Source organism: Lynx canadensis, chromosome E2 (assembly GCF_007474595.2).
Source record: "Lynx canadensis isolate LIC74 chromosome E2, mLynCan4.pri.v2, whole genome shotgun sequence".
Lineage (NCBI taxonomy): Eukaryota > Metazoa > Chordata > Mammalia > Carnivora > Felidae > Lynx > Lynx canadensis.
The window spans coordinates 18205862-18221831 of NC_044317.1; the positions used below are offsets into that span (position 1 = coordinate 18205862).

General features: G+C 38.8%; 1 protein-coding gene across 3 annotated transcripts in view; it reads right to left on the minus strand.

Moving 5' to 3' along the window:
- NFATC3 (nuclear factor of activated T cells 3) overlaps nt 1-15970 on the minus strand; it is a 139187-nt gene that overhangs the window by 9728 nt on the left and 113489 nt on the right. The window contains exon 10 of one of the 3 annotated variants that reach the window (XM_030299493.1): nt 3856-3959. The exons of the other annotated variants lie outside the window; for them this stretch is intronic. Within the exon in view, the coding sequence (XP_030155353.1) occupies nt 3859-3959 (101 nt within the window). The 3' untranslated portion in view covers nt 3856-3858. The remainder of the gene's footprint in view (nt 1-3855; nt 3960-15970) is intronic. 3 annotated transcript variants of the gene reach the window in all.

Below are 15970 nucleotides of genomic sequence, written 5' to 3' on the forward strand. Positions count from 1 at the left end.
GTATTCAAGTATCAGCATGTATCCTTTTGTATCAGCAAAAAGTGAAATGTGAAAAAATAAAACCCCCAAATCAAAAACCACTTCTTTTTTGCGTTAAGACGTTGGATTCAGAAGAATTTTAAGATTATAAGAAGATTCCTTCCTTATACCTATTTTTTGTCACATTGTACATTTTCTGTGAATAGTCTTGTCCACTTTAAAAAAATTTTTTTAATGTTTATTTATTTTTGAAGGAGAGAGACAGATCATGAGTGGGGGAGGGGCAGAGAGAGAGGGAGACACAGAACCTGAAGCAGGCTCCAGGGTCCAGGCTGTCAGCACAGAGCCCGATGCGGGGCTTGAACTCACGGACCGGACCGTGAGTGAGATCATGATGTGGGCCGAAGTCGGACACTCAACCGAATGAGCCACCCAGGCGCCCCCTGTCCATTTCTAAATACATACTGTTGACACCCAAATTTCTGACCTCCAGGGGCCTAACCTGAGCTCCAAAGCCATAAATCTACATGGCGCATTCACCATCTGAGCTACAGATGCTATATGCTTCCCTCTTCAAGACATGCTCCAAGAATTTTTCTTCACTCTTCCAGCTCTTCAACTGATCTACCTACCTTCCCTTCTGGATCTTTCTCAACATTGAGAAGTATGGTATGTCTATCTTAAACAAGCAAGCAAACAAATAAAAACCCTAGACTCCATGTAACCCTCTATATCTATTTTTTTCTTTCATTGCTTAACTTTTTTTTTTTTTTTTTGGAGGACTTGGCAAAGAAAGCTTTTTTGTTTGTTTAGAGAGGGAACAAGTGAGTGAGGAGCGGGGGTGGGGGGAGAGGGAGGAGAGGGAGAGAGAGAGACAGAGAGAGAGAGAGAGACAGAATATCCCACGAGGGACAGAGAAAAAGACTGGGAGAGAGAAGCAGGACTCACCCAAAGCAGGCCCCAACTGAAGCACGCCCTGTGTTCACCTGATGCAGGACTTGAACTCGCAAACTGTGAGACCATGACCTGAGCTGAAGTCAGATGCTTAACCAACTGAACCACCCCCAGGTGCTATGATTGCTTAATATCTTAAAGGAGTTATCTACACTGCCTGCTGTTTCTATGTTCTTACTTCCTGTTCACCCCTTAGTCATACATTGATCCCCTCATTCCACAGAAATGCTTCTTACCAAGATCACTAGGACCAACTTACTTATTGCTTTATGCATGGGAAGAGCTATGGGGTAAACTCTAAAAGAGAGCAAACTTTAATCTTTGGTTCAGCTGAGATATAACTAGGGTGAATTACTTAATCTTCCAGCTATAAAACAGACAAGTCATGGGGTTGTAATGTACAGCATAGGAAATATAGTCAATAATATTGTAGTAACTTTTTATGGTGACAGGTGGCAACTAGCCTTATCACAAGCATCATTTTGTAATGTATAAAAATAGCAAACTGGGTGTTGTATGGAAATCAATTTGACAATAAATTTCATATATTGAAAAAATAAATAAATAAATAAAAAATAAATAAAAATAAATAAAATGGTAACAAAAAAAAATAGCAAATCACTGTGATAGACACCTGAAACGTAACAGAATATTATATGTCAACTATACTTCAATTAAAAAAAAAAAACCTTCAGGTTATAACTCTCCTTAGACAGATGCAGGAATTTAGTTGCTATTTCTACTCCTCTCATGACTAGAGACAAGAGTGATGTGAGACCAGGGTAGGCTCAGTTTCTGGGAGAAGCCAATGTTTTGGTGCCTTGTCTAATCAGGAGGCTTAGTATCTCATATATAAAGATCTGGGTAGTTCCCTTCCAAATCTAAATTCATTAAATTTAAATTCAAATGGCATGTTGAGAATTACAACTTATATATTTATAATTTCTATCACATATGTTCTCAGTGGCTTTCAGAGTCTTTATTCTATTTCTCAATTAGAAAAAATTTTCAGGAAGCACCTGGGTGGCTCAGTTGGTTAAGCGTCCGACTTCAGCTCAGGTCATGATCTCATGGCTTGTGAGTTCAAGCCCCGCGTTGGGCTCTGTGCTGACAGCTCAGAGCCTGGAGCCTGTTTCAGATTCTGTGTCTCCCTCTCTCTCTGCCCCTCCCCTGCTCATGCTCTGACTCTCTGTGTCTCAAAAATAAATAAAAACATTAAAAAAAAATTTTTTTTTCAGGGGTGCCTGGGTGGCTCAGTCGGTTGGGCGTCCGACTTCAGCTCAGGTCATGATCTCACAGTTGGTGGGTTTGAGCCCCATGCCGGGCTCTGTGCTGACAGGTCGGAGCTTGGAGCCTGCTTCGGATTCTGTGCCTCCCTCTCTCTCTGCCCCTCCTCTGCTCACTCTGTCTCTCAAAAATAAATAAAAATGTTGAAAAAAAAATTTTAAATCTTTTTCATAATATTTATTTTTGAGAGAAAGAGAGTGAGCATGAGCAGGCAGAGAGAGAGGAAGACACAGAATCTGAAGCAGACTCCAGGCTCTGAGCAGTCAGCACAGAGCCCAACTCAGGGTTCAAACTCATGAGCCGTGAGATCATGACCTGAGCCGAAGTCAGATACTTAAACAAACTCAGCCACCCAGGCACCCCTCAGAAGCTTTCAGAGTCTTCAAAGAAAGGAGCTGCATGATAGTGAGGGAGAGTTGTGTTCCTGGTGGGTTGCTGAGGTAGAGTGGCCTGAGGCCCAGCCCCCTCCCTCATGCAGACTTCACTTATATGGATTCTTTCCAAATGGAGTCCCAGAAGAATTATTAGTAATGCACACATGGGTCTACAGGGGAGGCTCAAGGGTAAAGGATCCAGGTTTCCTCTGGCACATGGATAAAATGTCCTGCTTTATTTTCATTCCAAACTGTCTCACGTCAAAACTTAAGAGTACTTGATTGACCAGAGATGAGCAGACTTATACACTTGACTGACAACCAAGTTTACTCAGCACCCAAGCCACAGAATTTTTTTAAAGTTTATTTACTTATTTTGAAAGAGAAAGAGAGGTGGAGAAAGAGGGAGAAAGAGAGAATCCCAAGCAGGCTCTGCACTGTCAGCACAGAGCCTGATGCTGGCTTCGATTTCATGAACTGTGAGATTATGACCTGAACTGAAATCAAGAGTCAGATGCTTAACCAACTGAGGCACCTAGGCACCCCCAAGCCATAGAATTCTTACAGATGGGCTTCTCTGCTTTGATTTAATAAATTCAGTTAAACACTTGCTTTCTACTCAAACCAGATTAAATTCATAAGTACTAGTGTACAAGCCTGAATATGGTTCGATTTATAAAGTAGTTTTGGGGTGCCTGGGTGGGTCAGTTGAGCCTCCAACTTCGGCTCAGGTCATTATCTCATGGTTCATGGGTTCAGGCCTTGCATCAGGCTCATTGCTGTCAGCACGGACCTTGCTTTGGATCCTCAGTACCCTTCTCTCTCTGCCCTTCCCCAGCTCACGTTCTCTCTCTCAAAAATAAATAAATAAATAAAAAGCAGAGTCTTGGGGCCCTGGGTGGCTCAGTCAGTTAAGCATCTGACTCTGGATTTTGGCTCAGGTCATGATCTCACAGTTCCTGGGATCGGGCTCTGACCTGACAGCGTAGAGCCTGCTTGGGATTCTCTCCCCCTCTCAGCCCCTCCCCCACTTACACAAGTTCTCACTCTTTTCTTAAAATAAATAAATAAACATTAAAAAAAGTTTTTTTTTTAATAAAAAGCAGAGTCTTGCAGTCAAAGTGTAGCTCCAAAGATAATGAGTGGACCTACCAAGATGCCCATGTATACCCCATCCTCTGTAGCACATGCAAATCCAGCCACTGCATGCAAATACCAGACTTGGGTATAAAAACAATGACACATTTCAATCAACACTCACCCTCTAGATTCTCCAGAAAGGAGCTGGACATGAGAGCTCACTGTGGTTAGGCCATTTCTCTGCTGAACCTGATGGCTGGTGTTCCAAGTCAGACATAAACTGGTCTGTGTCAAAGAAGACAACATCACTACTGAATGGAACAAACCAGAAAGTAACTTAATCTACTACATGCCCAGCCTGTTTTTTCTATAATAGAGGAATTTAATCATCCTTTGTCTGTCAATCACTACATAAAATGGCTCACCAAATTACATTAGATAATATGAATATTGGAGTCTAGAGAATTTAGGTAATGGCTGATTGATTTCCTAAAATTAAAAGGGCAATAATTTTAAAGGTCATGATGATGGTTTCAGCAATTTTATTTTATTTTTATTTATTTATTTTTTAAGCAAACTCTACCTCCAACACGGGGCTTGAAATCATGACCCCAAGATGAAGAGTCACATACTCTACTGAATGAGTAAGCCAGGTGCCCCATTTTCTGCAATTTTATATGACATATTTAGTTTTAAACAAAATAGTTTATATTATATTGGATATTAGTAGTTCCCAAATACTTGCCCAAGGCTACATCAAAATTATCACTTAATAAAAACAGAAACTCCTGGGTTCCACTTTAGGCCACAGAATCAAAATGTGTAAGGGCAGAAACCCTAAAAACTTCATGCACAGGTAAATTTAGGGGTCATGGAGGAATATTTTTAAACTAAAGTGCACATTTATTTGTAAGATTATGAAATCAATTCAGCAAGTTGAGATCAGTATCTTTTTAAAAAGAAATAGAACAAAACAGACCATAGTAGGCTGCATCTTCTTTAATAAGAGTTAAGAACTGGCCTTTGAGGGGCACCTGGGTGGTTCAGTTGGTTAAGCATCAAACTTTGGCCCAGGTCATGATCTCATGGCTTGTGGGTTTGAGCTCCATGCTGGGCTCTGTGCTAACAGCCTGGAGCCTGCTTCAGATTCTGTCTCCCTCCCTCTGTCTCTCCCCTGCTTGTGCTCTGCCCCTCTCTCTCTCTCTCAAAAATAAATAAACATTAAAAAGAATTAAAAAAAATAACTGGCCTTTGAGACTTTCATGTTAGTTGTATATATATTTTTGTTTGTTATGTACTAGGTCATGCTATAAAACTTACTTTTTTAATGTTTATTTTTGAGAGAGAAAGCATGAGCAGGGGAAGGGCAGAGAGAGAGGAAAGAGGATCTGAAGTGGGCTCTGCTCTGACGGCACCAAGCCTGATGTGGGGCTCAAACTCATGAATTGTGAGATCATGACCTGAGCTGAAGTCAGACACTCAAATGACTGAGCCACCCAGGTGCCCCAAACTTACTTCTTATTGTAGGAAGCTATCCAAAATGTTTAAAAGTCACTGTAGTCAAGAAGAGTCACCACTGGTCAGTTTTGTGATAATGGCTGACACATTCAGATGGCCAGTTAGAGAGCCCCAACACAAGGGATGAGAAGCCTCTTCCTTTGGTCTCTAAGGATTTATTTTTAGCCTTTGTTTGCTCAACCTCAAGCAAAAGCACCTAACCTTTTAGACTCTAGAAGAATGCTTATTTTATCTTAGCAGAGGAGAATCTGTATATAGTCTCTGTGAATAATAATCAATACCCTTGTCTTAGGTTGATAAAGGAGGTAAAATAAAGGAGGAGGCAATCTGTGCAAAATGCAGCCTTAATTAAGAAGTCAAAACAAAACACAAAAGCCAGAAATTCTTCGTGTTTACAGGCAAAATTTTCCTAAGCTTATTACTAAACTTGAGATCATTCACCAAGTTTTCAAAGGGGATTTAAGGATTACAGTATATGTGAAATATTTTATTTATTTTTTAAAATGTTTATTTTTGAGAGAGAGAGAGAGAGAGAGAGAGAGAGAGAGAGAACACGCAGGGAAGAGGCAGAAAGGGAGTTGGAGGATCCGAAGCAAGCTCTGTGCTGGCAGCAGAGAGAGTGATTGCAGGGCTCAAACTTACAAACTGTGAGATCGTGACCTGAGCCAAAATCCACCCAAGCGCCCCATGTGAAGTATTTTAGAGACTGAATATGTATAGTCAAAAGTCTCCTTTCTGTGGATGCCCAATCTCCACAACTGAATCCTCCAAAACAGACATGAAGGTATAGACCATGTGATTCAAGGTACAGTAGCACATAAATAAGAAGAAAGAAGCCCAGGAACAAAGCTAAGAGGCCAACAGATCCTAGTGACTTCTATGAGTTGGTTTATGCAATGGTAGTTTCATACTGTGCTTATGGAAAGCTGTCCTTAAGACAGCTTTCTATTTCTTGAAACATTGTTGACAGATTCAAAAAATACCTGATTCGTTTTTTCCTATCACAAAAACTTTGACAAAACTCTTGAAGAAGAATTAGCATCAATCCTCTCTTAAACTCTTCCAAAAGATTAAAGAAGAAGGAATACTTCCTACTCATTCCAAGGTCAACATTACTGATGCCAAAGCTAGACAAAGACACTACAAGTAAAGAAAACTACACAATGCACCCTATGAATACAGATGCAAAACTCCTCAACAAATACTAACAAACCGAATTCAGTAGTATATTAAAAGTACTATAGCAAAAATGAACTATTGGGACCTCATCAAAATAAAAAGCTTCTGCACAGCAAAGGAAACAATCAGCAAAACTAAAAGGCAACCGACAGAATGGGAGAAGATACGTGCAAACGACCTATCAGATAAAGGGTTAGTATCCAAAATCTATAAAGAACTTATCAAACTCAACGCCCACAAAACAAATAATCCAGTGAAGAAATGGGCGAAAAACATGAATAGACACTTTTCCAAAAAAAACATCCAGATGGCCAACCAACACATGAAAAAATGCTCAACATCACTCATCATCAGGGAAATACAAATCGAAACCACAATGAAATACCACCTCACACCTGTCAGAAAAGCTAACATTAACAACTCAGTCAACAACAGATGTTGGCGAGGATGCGGAGAAAGAGGATCTCTTGCATTCCTGTGGGAATACAAGCTGGTATAGCCACTCTGGAAAACAGTATGGAGGTTCCTCAAAAAATTAAAAATAGAACTACCCTACGACCCAGCAACTGCACTACTAAGTATTTATCCAAGGGATACAGGTATGCTGTTTCCAAGGGACACATGCACCCCAATGTTAATAGCAGCACTATCAACAATAGCCAAAGTATGGAAGGAGCCCAAATGTCCCATTGATGGATGAATAGATAAAGAAGATGTGGTATATATACAATGGAGTATTACTCAGCTATCAAAAAGGATGAAATCTTGCCGTTTGCAACTACGTGGATGGAACTAGAGGGTCTTATGCTAAGCAAAATTAGTCAGTCAGAGAAAGACAAATATCCTACCACTTCATTCATATGAGGACTTTAAGACACAGAACAGATGAACATAAGGGAAGGGAAGCAAAATAATATAAAAACAGGGAGGGACAAAACAGAAGAGACTCTTAAATATGGAGAACAAACAGAGGGTACTAGAGGAGTTGTGGAGGGGGGATGGGCAAGGGGCATTAAGGAATCTACTCCTGAAATCATTGCTAAACTATATACTAACTAATTTGGATATAAATTAAAAAAATAAAATTTAAAAAAAAGTACTATACATCAAGGCCAAGTGAGATTTATTCTCAGAATGCAAAGATGGTTCAGGATATGCAAGGCAACAAATGTAATTTACTATGTATTAGAATGAAGGATAAAACATTACAGATGATCTCAATTGACACAGAAGAAGCATCTGACAAAATTCAATTCACTTTCAAGAAAAAAAATACCCAATAAACTAGGACTAGAAGGGAATTTCCTCCACATGATAAAAAGGCCATACATGACACATCATACTCAGTGGTGAAAGACTGAAAGTTTTTTCCCTGAGATTAAGAACATGATAAGGATGTCCACTTTTGCCACTTCAATTCAAAACAATACCAGAATTTCCAGCCAGAGCAATTAGGCTAAAGAAATTTTTTTAAAGGCATACAAATTGGAAAGGAAGAGGTAAAATTATCTCTGTTCACAAATGACGTGATCTTACACATAGAAAGCTTGAAAGAATCAACATATAAAAAATATTAGCATTAATAAACTAAGTCAGTAGTTACAGGATATAAAATCAACAGGACAATTACTGAGTTGTATTCTATACACTTTCAATGAACAACCAAGAAGGAAATTTAAAAATCAATTCCATTTACAATAACATCAAAAGAATAAAATATTTAGGAATTAGCCAAGGAGGAATAGGATTTGTACACTGAAAACTAAACATTGGTGGAAGAAATTAAGGTTTCTAATAAATGGAAAACATCCCATGTTCGTGGATTGGGAGACTAATATTTTTAAGATGATAATATTACCCAATATTCAGATTCAATTTGTTGTTCCAAGTACAGATTCAATTTTAGCAATTCCTAACAAAATCACAATACCATCTTCACAGAAATAGAAAACCAATCCAGAAATTCATATGGAATCTCAAAGAACCAAGAAGAGCCAAAACAGGTTTGAAAATAAGAACAAAGATAGAAGGGTCTCATTTCCTGATTTCAAAACTTACTACAAAGGTACAGTAATCAAAACATGATACTGGCATAAGGACATATGTACACACCAAAGGAACAGAGAGCCCAGAAACAAATCCTCACAATATAGCTCAATTCATTTTCAAACATTCAATGGGGAAAAGGCAGTCTTTTTAACACACAATACATGTTTCCACTGGATATCCACATGTAAAGAATGGAAGCTGGACTCCTATTTCACTCCATATACAAAGTTAACTCAAAATAGACCAGGAGACTTAAGAGCTAATATAAACTCTGGGGCATCCGGGTGGCTCAGCTGGTTGAGGGTCCGACTTGATTTCAGCTCAAGTCATGATCTCATGGTTCATGGATTGAGCCCCACCTTGGCTTCTCCACTGACAGTGTGGAGCATGCTTGAAATTCTCTCTCCTTCATCTCTCTCTCTCTCTCTCTCTCTGCCCCTCCCATGCTCACATGCTGTCTCTCAACATTAAAAAATTTTTTAAACATTGCATCCGGATCATTAAACTAATAAATAAAAAATAACTAATAAAATAAATAATAATTTAAAAATAAAATATATAATAAAATAATAAAATATATAATAAAAACAATAAATACTTATAATTATTAAAATAATAATTTTTTTTAAAAATAATAATAAAATTATAAAACTCTTAGAAGAAGAAACATGGGGTAAATAAATCTTCATGACCCTGGAGATTTAAATAGAACTCTAAAAGCACTGGCAAATAAAAGAAAACATAGATTACAAGGACTTCATCAAAATTAAAAACCTCAAAGGACACTATCATGAGTGGAGAGAGGGGCACTTAGTTGGCTTAGGTCAGTAGAGCACAGTGCAGCTCTTGATCTCTGGGTTGTGAGTTCCAAGCCCCAACTAGGTGTAGAGATTAAAAAAAATTTTTTTTAATCTTAAAAAAAATAAAAAGAGTGAAGAGAGAGCACAAAGAGTGGGGGAGAAAAAATTTGTAAATAATACATCAGTAAGAGATGAGTATCCAAAATGTATCAAGAACTCCTGCAACTCAATAACAAAAAAACAATGAGAAAATGAGATTTGACTGTTTTCCCAGAGAACAAATAGAAATGGTTAAACAAGAAAAGACCATGAGAAGAAAAAAAAGAAGAAAGAAAGAAAGAAAAGAAAGAAAGAAAAGAGGAAAGAAAGAAAGAAAGCTTATGAAAAGGTGGCTATGCATCATTAGTTACTAGGGAAATGCAAATCAAAATCAGAAAGAGATACCACTTAATAACCATTCAGTATGGCTATTATTATTTTAAAATGGAAATTAGTAAGTACTGGCAAAGATGTAGAGCAATTCGAACCCTCAATACACTGTAAATGTAAAATGGTGCAACCACTGTGGGAAAAAAACACCAATTTCTCAAAAAGTGAACAAAGAATTTCCATATAACCCAACAATTCCACTCCTAAGTACCAAAAGAATTGAAAAGAGAGATTCAAAGAGATACTTGCCACCAATGTTCACAGCAGAGTTATTCACAACAGTCAAAAGGTAGAGATGAATGTCTTTCAAACAGTATGAGTGGATAAACAGTATGTGATTATACATAAAATGTTAATATTATTTATTCATAAAAAGGAAAGAAATTCTGATATATGCTTACAACATGGCTGAACTGTGGATACATTATGCCAAGTGAAATAAGCCAAACATTAAAAGGACAAAAGTTGTATGATTCCACTATTTACATGAGATACCTTGAGCAGGTGAAGTCATAGAAACAGAAAGTAGAAGTTACCACAGGCTGGAGGTGGGGATGAGAATGAGAGGTGGGGAGAACTGCTTAATGGGTACAGAATTGTTGTTTTAGAGTGAGGCAAAAGTTCTCAAGATAGTGGTGACAGTTACATCATACTGTGAACGTACTTAATGCTACCGACCTGTACACTTAAAATGCTAAATTTTTGGTTATGTACATTTTACCACATTAAAAAAAATTTCAAAACACAAATCTTGGGTTTTCTCATAGGAAAACACTGTATGAAAAGACTGAATTAGGTTTTCACAGCTCTAACCATTAACTCAAAGCAAGACCTGACAGATGTAACTTCCTCTTACCATTTTAAAATCTGGAATACAGAATTTGTTCCTTTTCATCTCAAAGTTTAACAAGTTAACTATTTACAAATCCTGGGGTGCCTGGTTAAGCATCTGACTTCAGCTCAGTTATGATCTCACAGTTCGTGAGTTCAGGTTGCACATCGGTTCTCTGATGTGAGTGGACAGCATGCATCGGGATCCTCTGTCTTCCTTGCTCTCTGCTTCTCCCCTGCTCACATGCACTCTCTCTCTCAAAATAAATAAACATTAAATAAATAAATATTTACAAATCCTGAAATATGTTTGTGGAAAGATGAGCAAAATTTCCTACTTGTCCAAGCTGCCTCTCCACTTGACTAAGCTGCTTTCTTTACCCACCTAATCAATATATAGACATTTCTGGTTTATACAAACAAGGCCATGGCCTGGTGGGCATGTAAAAATAAGGCTTTGGAACGCTAGTTTCATCCTTTACAGTAATGGTGACCCAAAGGAAGTCATTTAATCTCTGTGAATCTGTTTACTTATTTACTCAAAGAAGGTAGAATCTCCTGAAAGGTATGTGCAGTCACTCTACAACATTATAAAGAAACACAATTATAATATACTTAGATTGATAAAAGCAAGACAAGTAACTTATCACTTAGTGACCTCATCTAGTGTCATGGCTTCAAATACCATCTGCATGCCCTCAACTCTCAAATTGTATCTTTAGTCTAAAACTCACTTCCAAACTCTAGACTCATTCATCCAACTGAGTACTTGATTTCTCTACTTGAATATTCAACAAGTATCTTAAACGCAACACAACCAAAACTGACACCTGATCTTTCCTCCAAAGCTTGCTTCATCTATAGCCTTCCCCATACCAGGTGATGGCACTACTCCATCTTTCCAGTTTCTCAGAACAAACAAAAACAAAACAACCCTTGGTATCATCTTTAACTTTTCTCTCATACTTTATATGGAATCTGTCAGGAAATGCTATTGGCTTTGTCTTTTAAAATACATCCAAATCAGGACCATTGAAGACCCCTTATTTCACCACCAGTCTAAACATCATTTCTGGCCTAGATTACTACAACAGCATTTTACCTGGCCTCCTTGTTGCTGCCCTTGCTTCCCTACAGTCTTTTTCTAACCAGGATCAATTTCTCAGACATTCCACCAAATAAATTCCTGATCAATTAAAGATTTACAACATCATAGAAGCTATGGGAGACAAAACAAATGATTTATAAGTTACATAAATGCAAAAAAAATTTCTTATGTAAAGAATTCATGTACCTTGGGGAAAAACTTTTGTCAACCTCCTAGCTCAATGAGGTAAGGAACCTAAGACATAAAGAGCTTCTATATTCTATAAGTGAGTAAGAAAGGATTAATAATCAAATAGAAAAGTAAATAAATACTATCAGAGATCACAGATTTGTGACAAAGATTTTCTCTTAAGCACATGAGAAGGTACACAAATCTTACTCCTAAATGAAGTGTAAACTAAAATTATACTGAGAAGCAGGTACCAGGGTGGCTTAGTGGGGTAACATCCGACTCTCGATTTTGGCTCAGGCCACTATCTCACAGTTGGTGAGATCGAGCCCCACATCAGGCTCTGCACAGAGCCTGCTTAGGAGTCTAACTCTCCCTCGCTCTCTGCCCCTCCCCCACTTGTGCACACTTGTGTGCGCGCTCTCTCTTACTCAAAATAAACTAAAAAAAAAATTGTATCAAGAAACTATTTTCCACTTATCCCACTGGCAAATAAGATGTCTGACAGCAGAATGTGCTGGTGAAGATACTCTCTTACAATGACAGTGGCAATGTAAAAAAAATTTTTTTAAGTGACGTGCCATATTTTTTTTAAAGTTTTATTTATTTGAGAGAGACAAAGACAGTGCAAGTGGGGAAGGAACAGAAAGAGAGAGGGAAAGAGAATCCCAAGCAGGCTCCATGCTGCCAGCACAGAGCCTGACTCAGGGCTTGAACTCACGAAACTGTGAGATCATGACCTGAGCCGAAACCAAGAGTTGGACGCTTAACCAACTGAGCCCCTAGGTGCCCTATAAATTGGTAAAATTTTTATGAAAGACAACCTGGCAATCTTTCTCAAAACACTTCTAGGAATTTATCATATATACAAACATACACAGATGTCTATAAAAAGGTAGGAAATGAAATTTAAAAAATTATTTATTATACTTATTAAATAGATAAAAGTACAGTTCTGAAAAATGTCCAAGAGTCACATATAGGAAAAGCAAAATGCTGAACAATATACATACTATACTAGTAAAAATAAGGAAAAAATGTACACAATTGCTTACGAATGCATAAAATACCCCTTTGGTGACAGCCAAGCAATTGGTAACCCAACTGTCCATACAGAGGACAATTAGGTACCTAGGAGAGAGAATTTCACTATGTACTTTGTTGTACCTTTAGCATTTTTTTTTTTTTGAGAGAGAGAGAGAGAGAGAGAGAGAGCGGAGCAGGGCTACGCAGCTCGTGTTCACATGATGTGGGACTTGAGCTCACCCAAAGCGGGGCTCATGCTCACCCAATGTGGATTCAAACTCATGAACTGTGACATCGTGACCAAAGCCAAAGTCAGATGCTTACGACTGAACCACCCAGGCACCCTAAAACTCCCATTCTACATAAAACCATCTACAGATGCTTTTAAATACACAATATGATTATAAGGGACTTAATTTATTATGATTCTTAGAGATGTAAAGCTAGATTGCCTGTACCCAACACTCTCAACCCTATCCTATCTTCCACCAGAACTTAAAGATTTCATACTTTTCTTCCTGACCAGATAGACAGGCTAACAGTAGGTAATGTAAAAAAACAAAAAACAAAAAACAAAAAACCTTTTAAAATCAGGTATCTTCAAAACAGAGAAAAGCTGTTTGAGTATATTTAATCTATGTTTTATCAAAAGCTAAGATCCATGGCAAGAGGGTTAACCCTGTCAACAAAGCCACAGAAACTATCAATTCCCACCAAACCATAAAAAAGCTGAACTGGTCAGCCTAAAATTATTTCTTTCACTTAAAATATTTTTCTCTTTGTGAATGATCCATCTCCAAAGGAACTCAAAAACAGATATAAATTTTAAAACATAACACATTTTTAGACACTGGTTTTGTATCTTACACATGGAAGACACAAGGAAGTTACAATTTTTTGTTTTTTGAATGTTTATTTTTTGAGAGAAAGAGAGAGCGCATGTGCACAGGAGTGCAAGTGGGGGAGGGGCAGAGAGGGGGGACAGAGGATCTGAAGCAGACTCTGTGCTGACAGCAGCAAACCCCATGTGGGGCTTGAATCACAAACCACAAGATCATGATTTGACCCAGTCAGACACTCAAACTGATCAACTGACTGAGCCACCCAGGTGCCCAAGAGTTACTATTTATTGTGTTTATAAAGGTGAGATTATAATCAATCATAGCTATTTCAGAAACCACTGAACATTTGAGACAATCTAAATTTCAGGCAGACTTGGATTCAAATGCCAGTCCCAGTGTTTGTGGCCATATAAACAATGGGGAAATAGTTAAGCTTTCTGAGCCACATCTCTAAAAATAAAGCTAATAATTCACTTTCATAAATTGTTGGGAAGAACTAATGAGCTACTACTATACTACCAAAGAGCTCAAAAATGATTATCAAGAAATAGTAACCATAATTCATTTTTTAAAGTGTATTTATTTTTATTTTATTTTTTTTTTTAAATTTTTTTTTCAATGTTTAGTTATTTTTGGGACAGAGAGAGACAGAGCATGAACGGGGGAGGGGCAGAGTGAGAGGGAGACACAGAATCGGAAACAGGCTCCGAGCCATCAGCCCGGAGCCTGACGCGGGGCTCGAACTCACGGACCGCGAGATGGTGACCTGGCTGAAGTCGGACGCTTAACCAACTGCGCCACCCAGGCGCCCCAAAGTGTATTTAATTTTTGAAAAAGAACGAAAGCCCAAGTGGGCGAGGGACACAGAGAGAGGAGGACAGAGGATCTAACGCAGGCTCTGTGCTGACAGCAGAGAGCCCGATGCAGGGCTTGAACTCACGAACCATGAAATCATGCCCTGAGCCAAAGTCAGATACTTAACTGACTGAGCCACCCAGATGTCCCTCATTAATTATTTTTAAATATAGTTTTTTTTTTTAATGTTTATTTATTCTTGAGACAGAGACAGAGTGTGAACAGGGAGGGGCAAAGAGAGAGGGAGACACAGAATCTGAAACAGGCTCCAGGCTCTGAGCTGTCAGCACAGGGCCTGATGCGGGCTCGAACCCACGAACTGTGAGATCATGGACCTGAGCCAAAGTCAGACGCTTAACCGACTGAGCCACCCAGGCACCCCCTAAATATAGTTCTTAAAGTTAACTCCTTTTGAAGGCTTTTTATTTTTTTATTTGAGAGAGAGAGAGAGAGAGAGAGAGAGAGAGAGTGAGCAGGGGAGAGGGCAGAGGGAGGGGGTTTGAGGGAGGGAGAGAGGGAGAGAGTGAGTCTTAAGCAGGCTCCACACTCAACACAGAGCCCCACTTGGGGCTAGATCCCATGACCCTGGGATAATGATATGAGCTGAAATCAAGAGTCAGGTGCTCAACTGACTGAGCCACCCAGGCAGGCACCCTTTTGAAGTCTTTTGATATGCTGTGATATATGCCAGTTATTAGTGGTAGCCTCTCTTGGGTTTTTCCTAGTTTATGTACAAATTTGTGTCAAGTTGATTCAAAGAAAAATTTTTGTTCGAATGGAATACAGTTAATTTGTGTCTATGGAGATATACAGACACACTTGACATAAGAAATAAGAGATCTTTTCTGGGGCACCTGGGTGGCTCAGTCGGTTGAGCGTCCAACTTAGGCTAAGGTCATGATCTCACGGTTTGTGGGTTTGAGCCCTGCGTCGGGCTCTGTGCTGACAGCTTGGAGCCTGGAACCTGCTTTGGATTCTGTGTCTCCTTCTCTCTCTGCCCCTCTTCCACTTATGCTCTGTCTCTGTCTCTCAAAAAAAAAAAAAAAATATGAAAAATAAATAAATAAATAAATAAATAAATAAATAAATAAATAAAAGATCTCAAATGCTTGCAGTTGCTTCATTGGTTCTGAAATTAAACTTTCTTATCATATGTCTAAGAGTTGCTATGTCTAAGGTCCTGAATCCCCAGCATGGTCTGTTCTGTATGAGCCACTATCCAAAGCTTACCTGGGCATTATTTATGGAACTTTCCTACCTCTGGAATTATTCATCATAAATATGTTTGATGTTCAGGAGTACATGCATGCTTCCTACACGAGGACTCATGAGTTATCCAGAGTCCCAGTTAAAGGAGAAAGTTCAGGGGCACCTGGGTGGCTCAGTCAGTTAAGCGCCCTACTTCGGCTCAGGTCATGATCTCGCAGTCTGTGAGTTCAAGCCCCGCATCGGGATCTGTGCTGACAGCTCGGAGTCTGGAGCCTGCCCTGG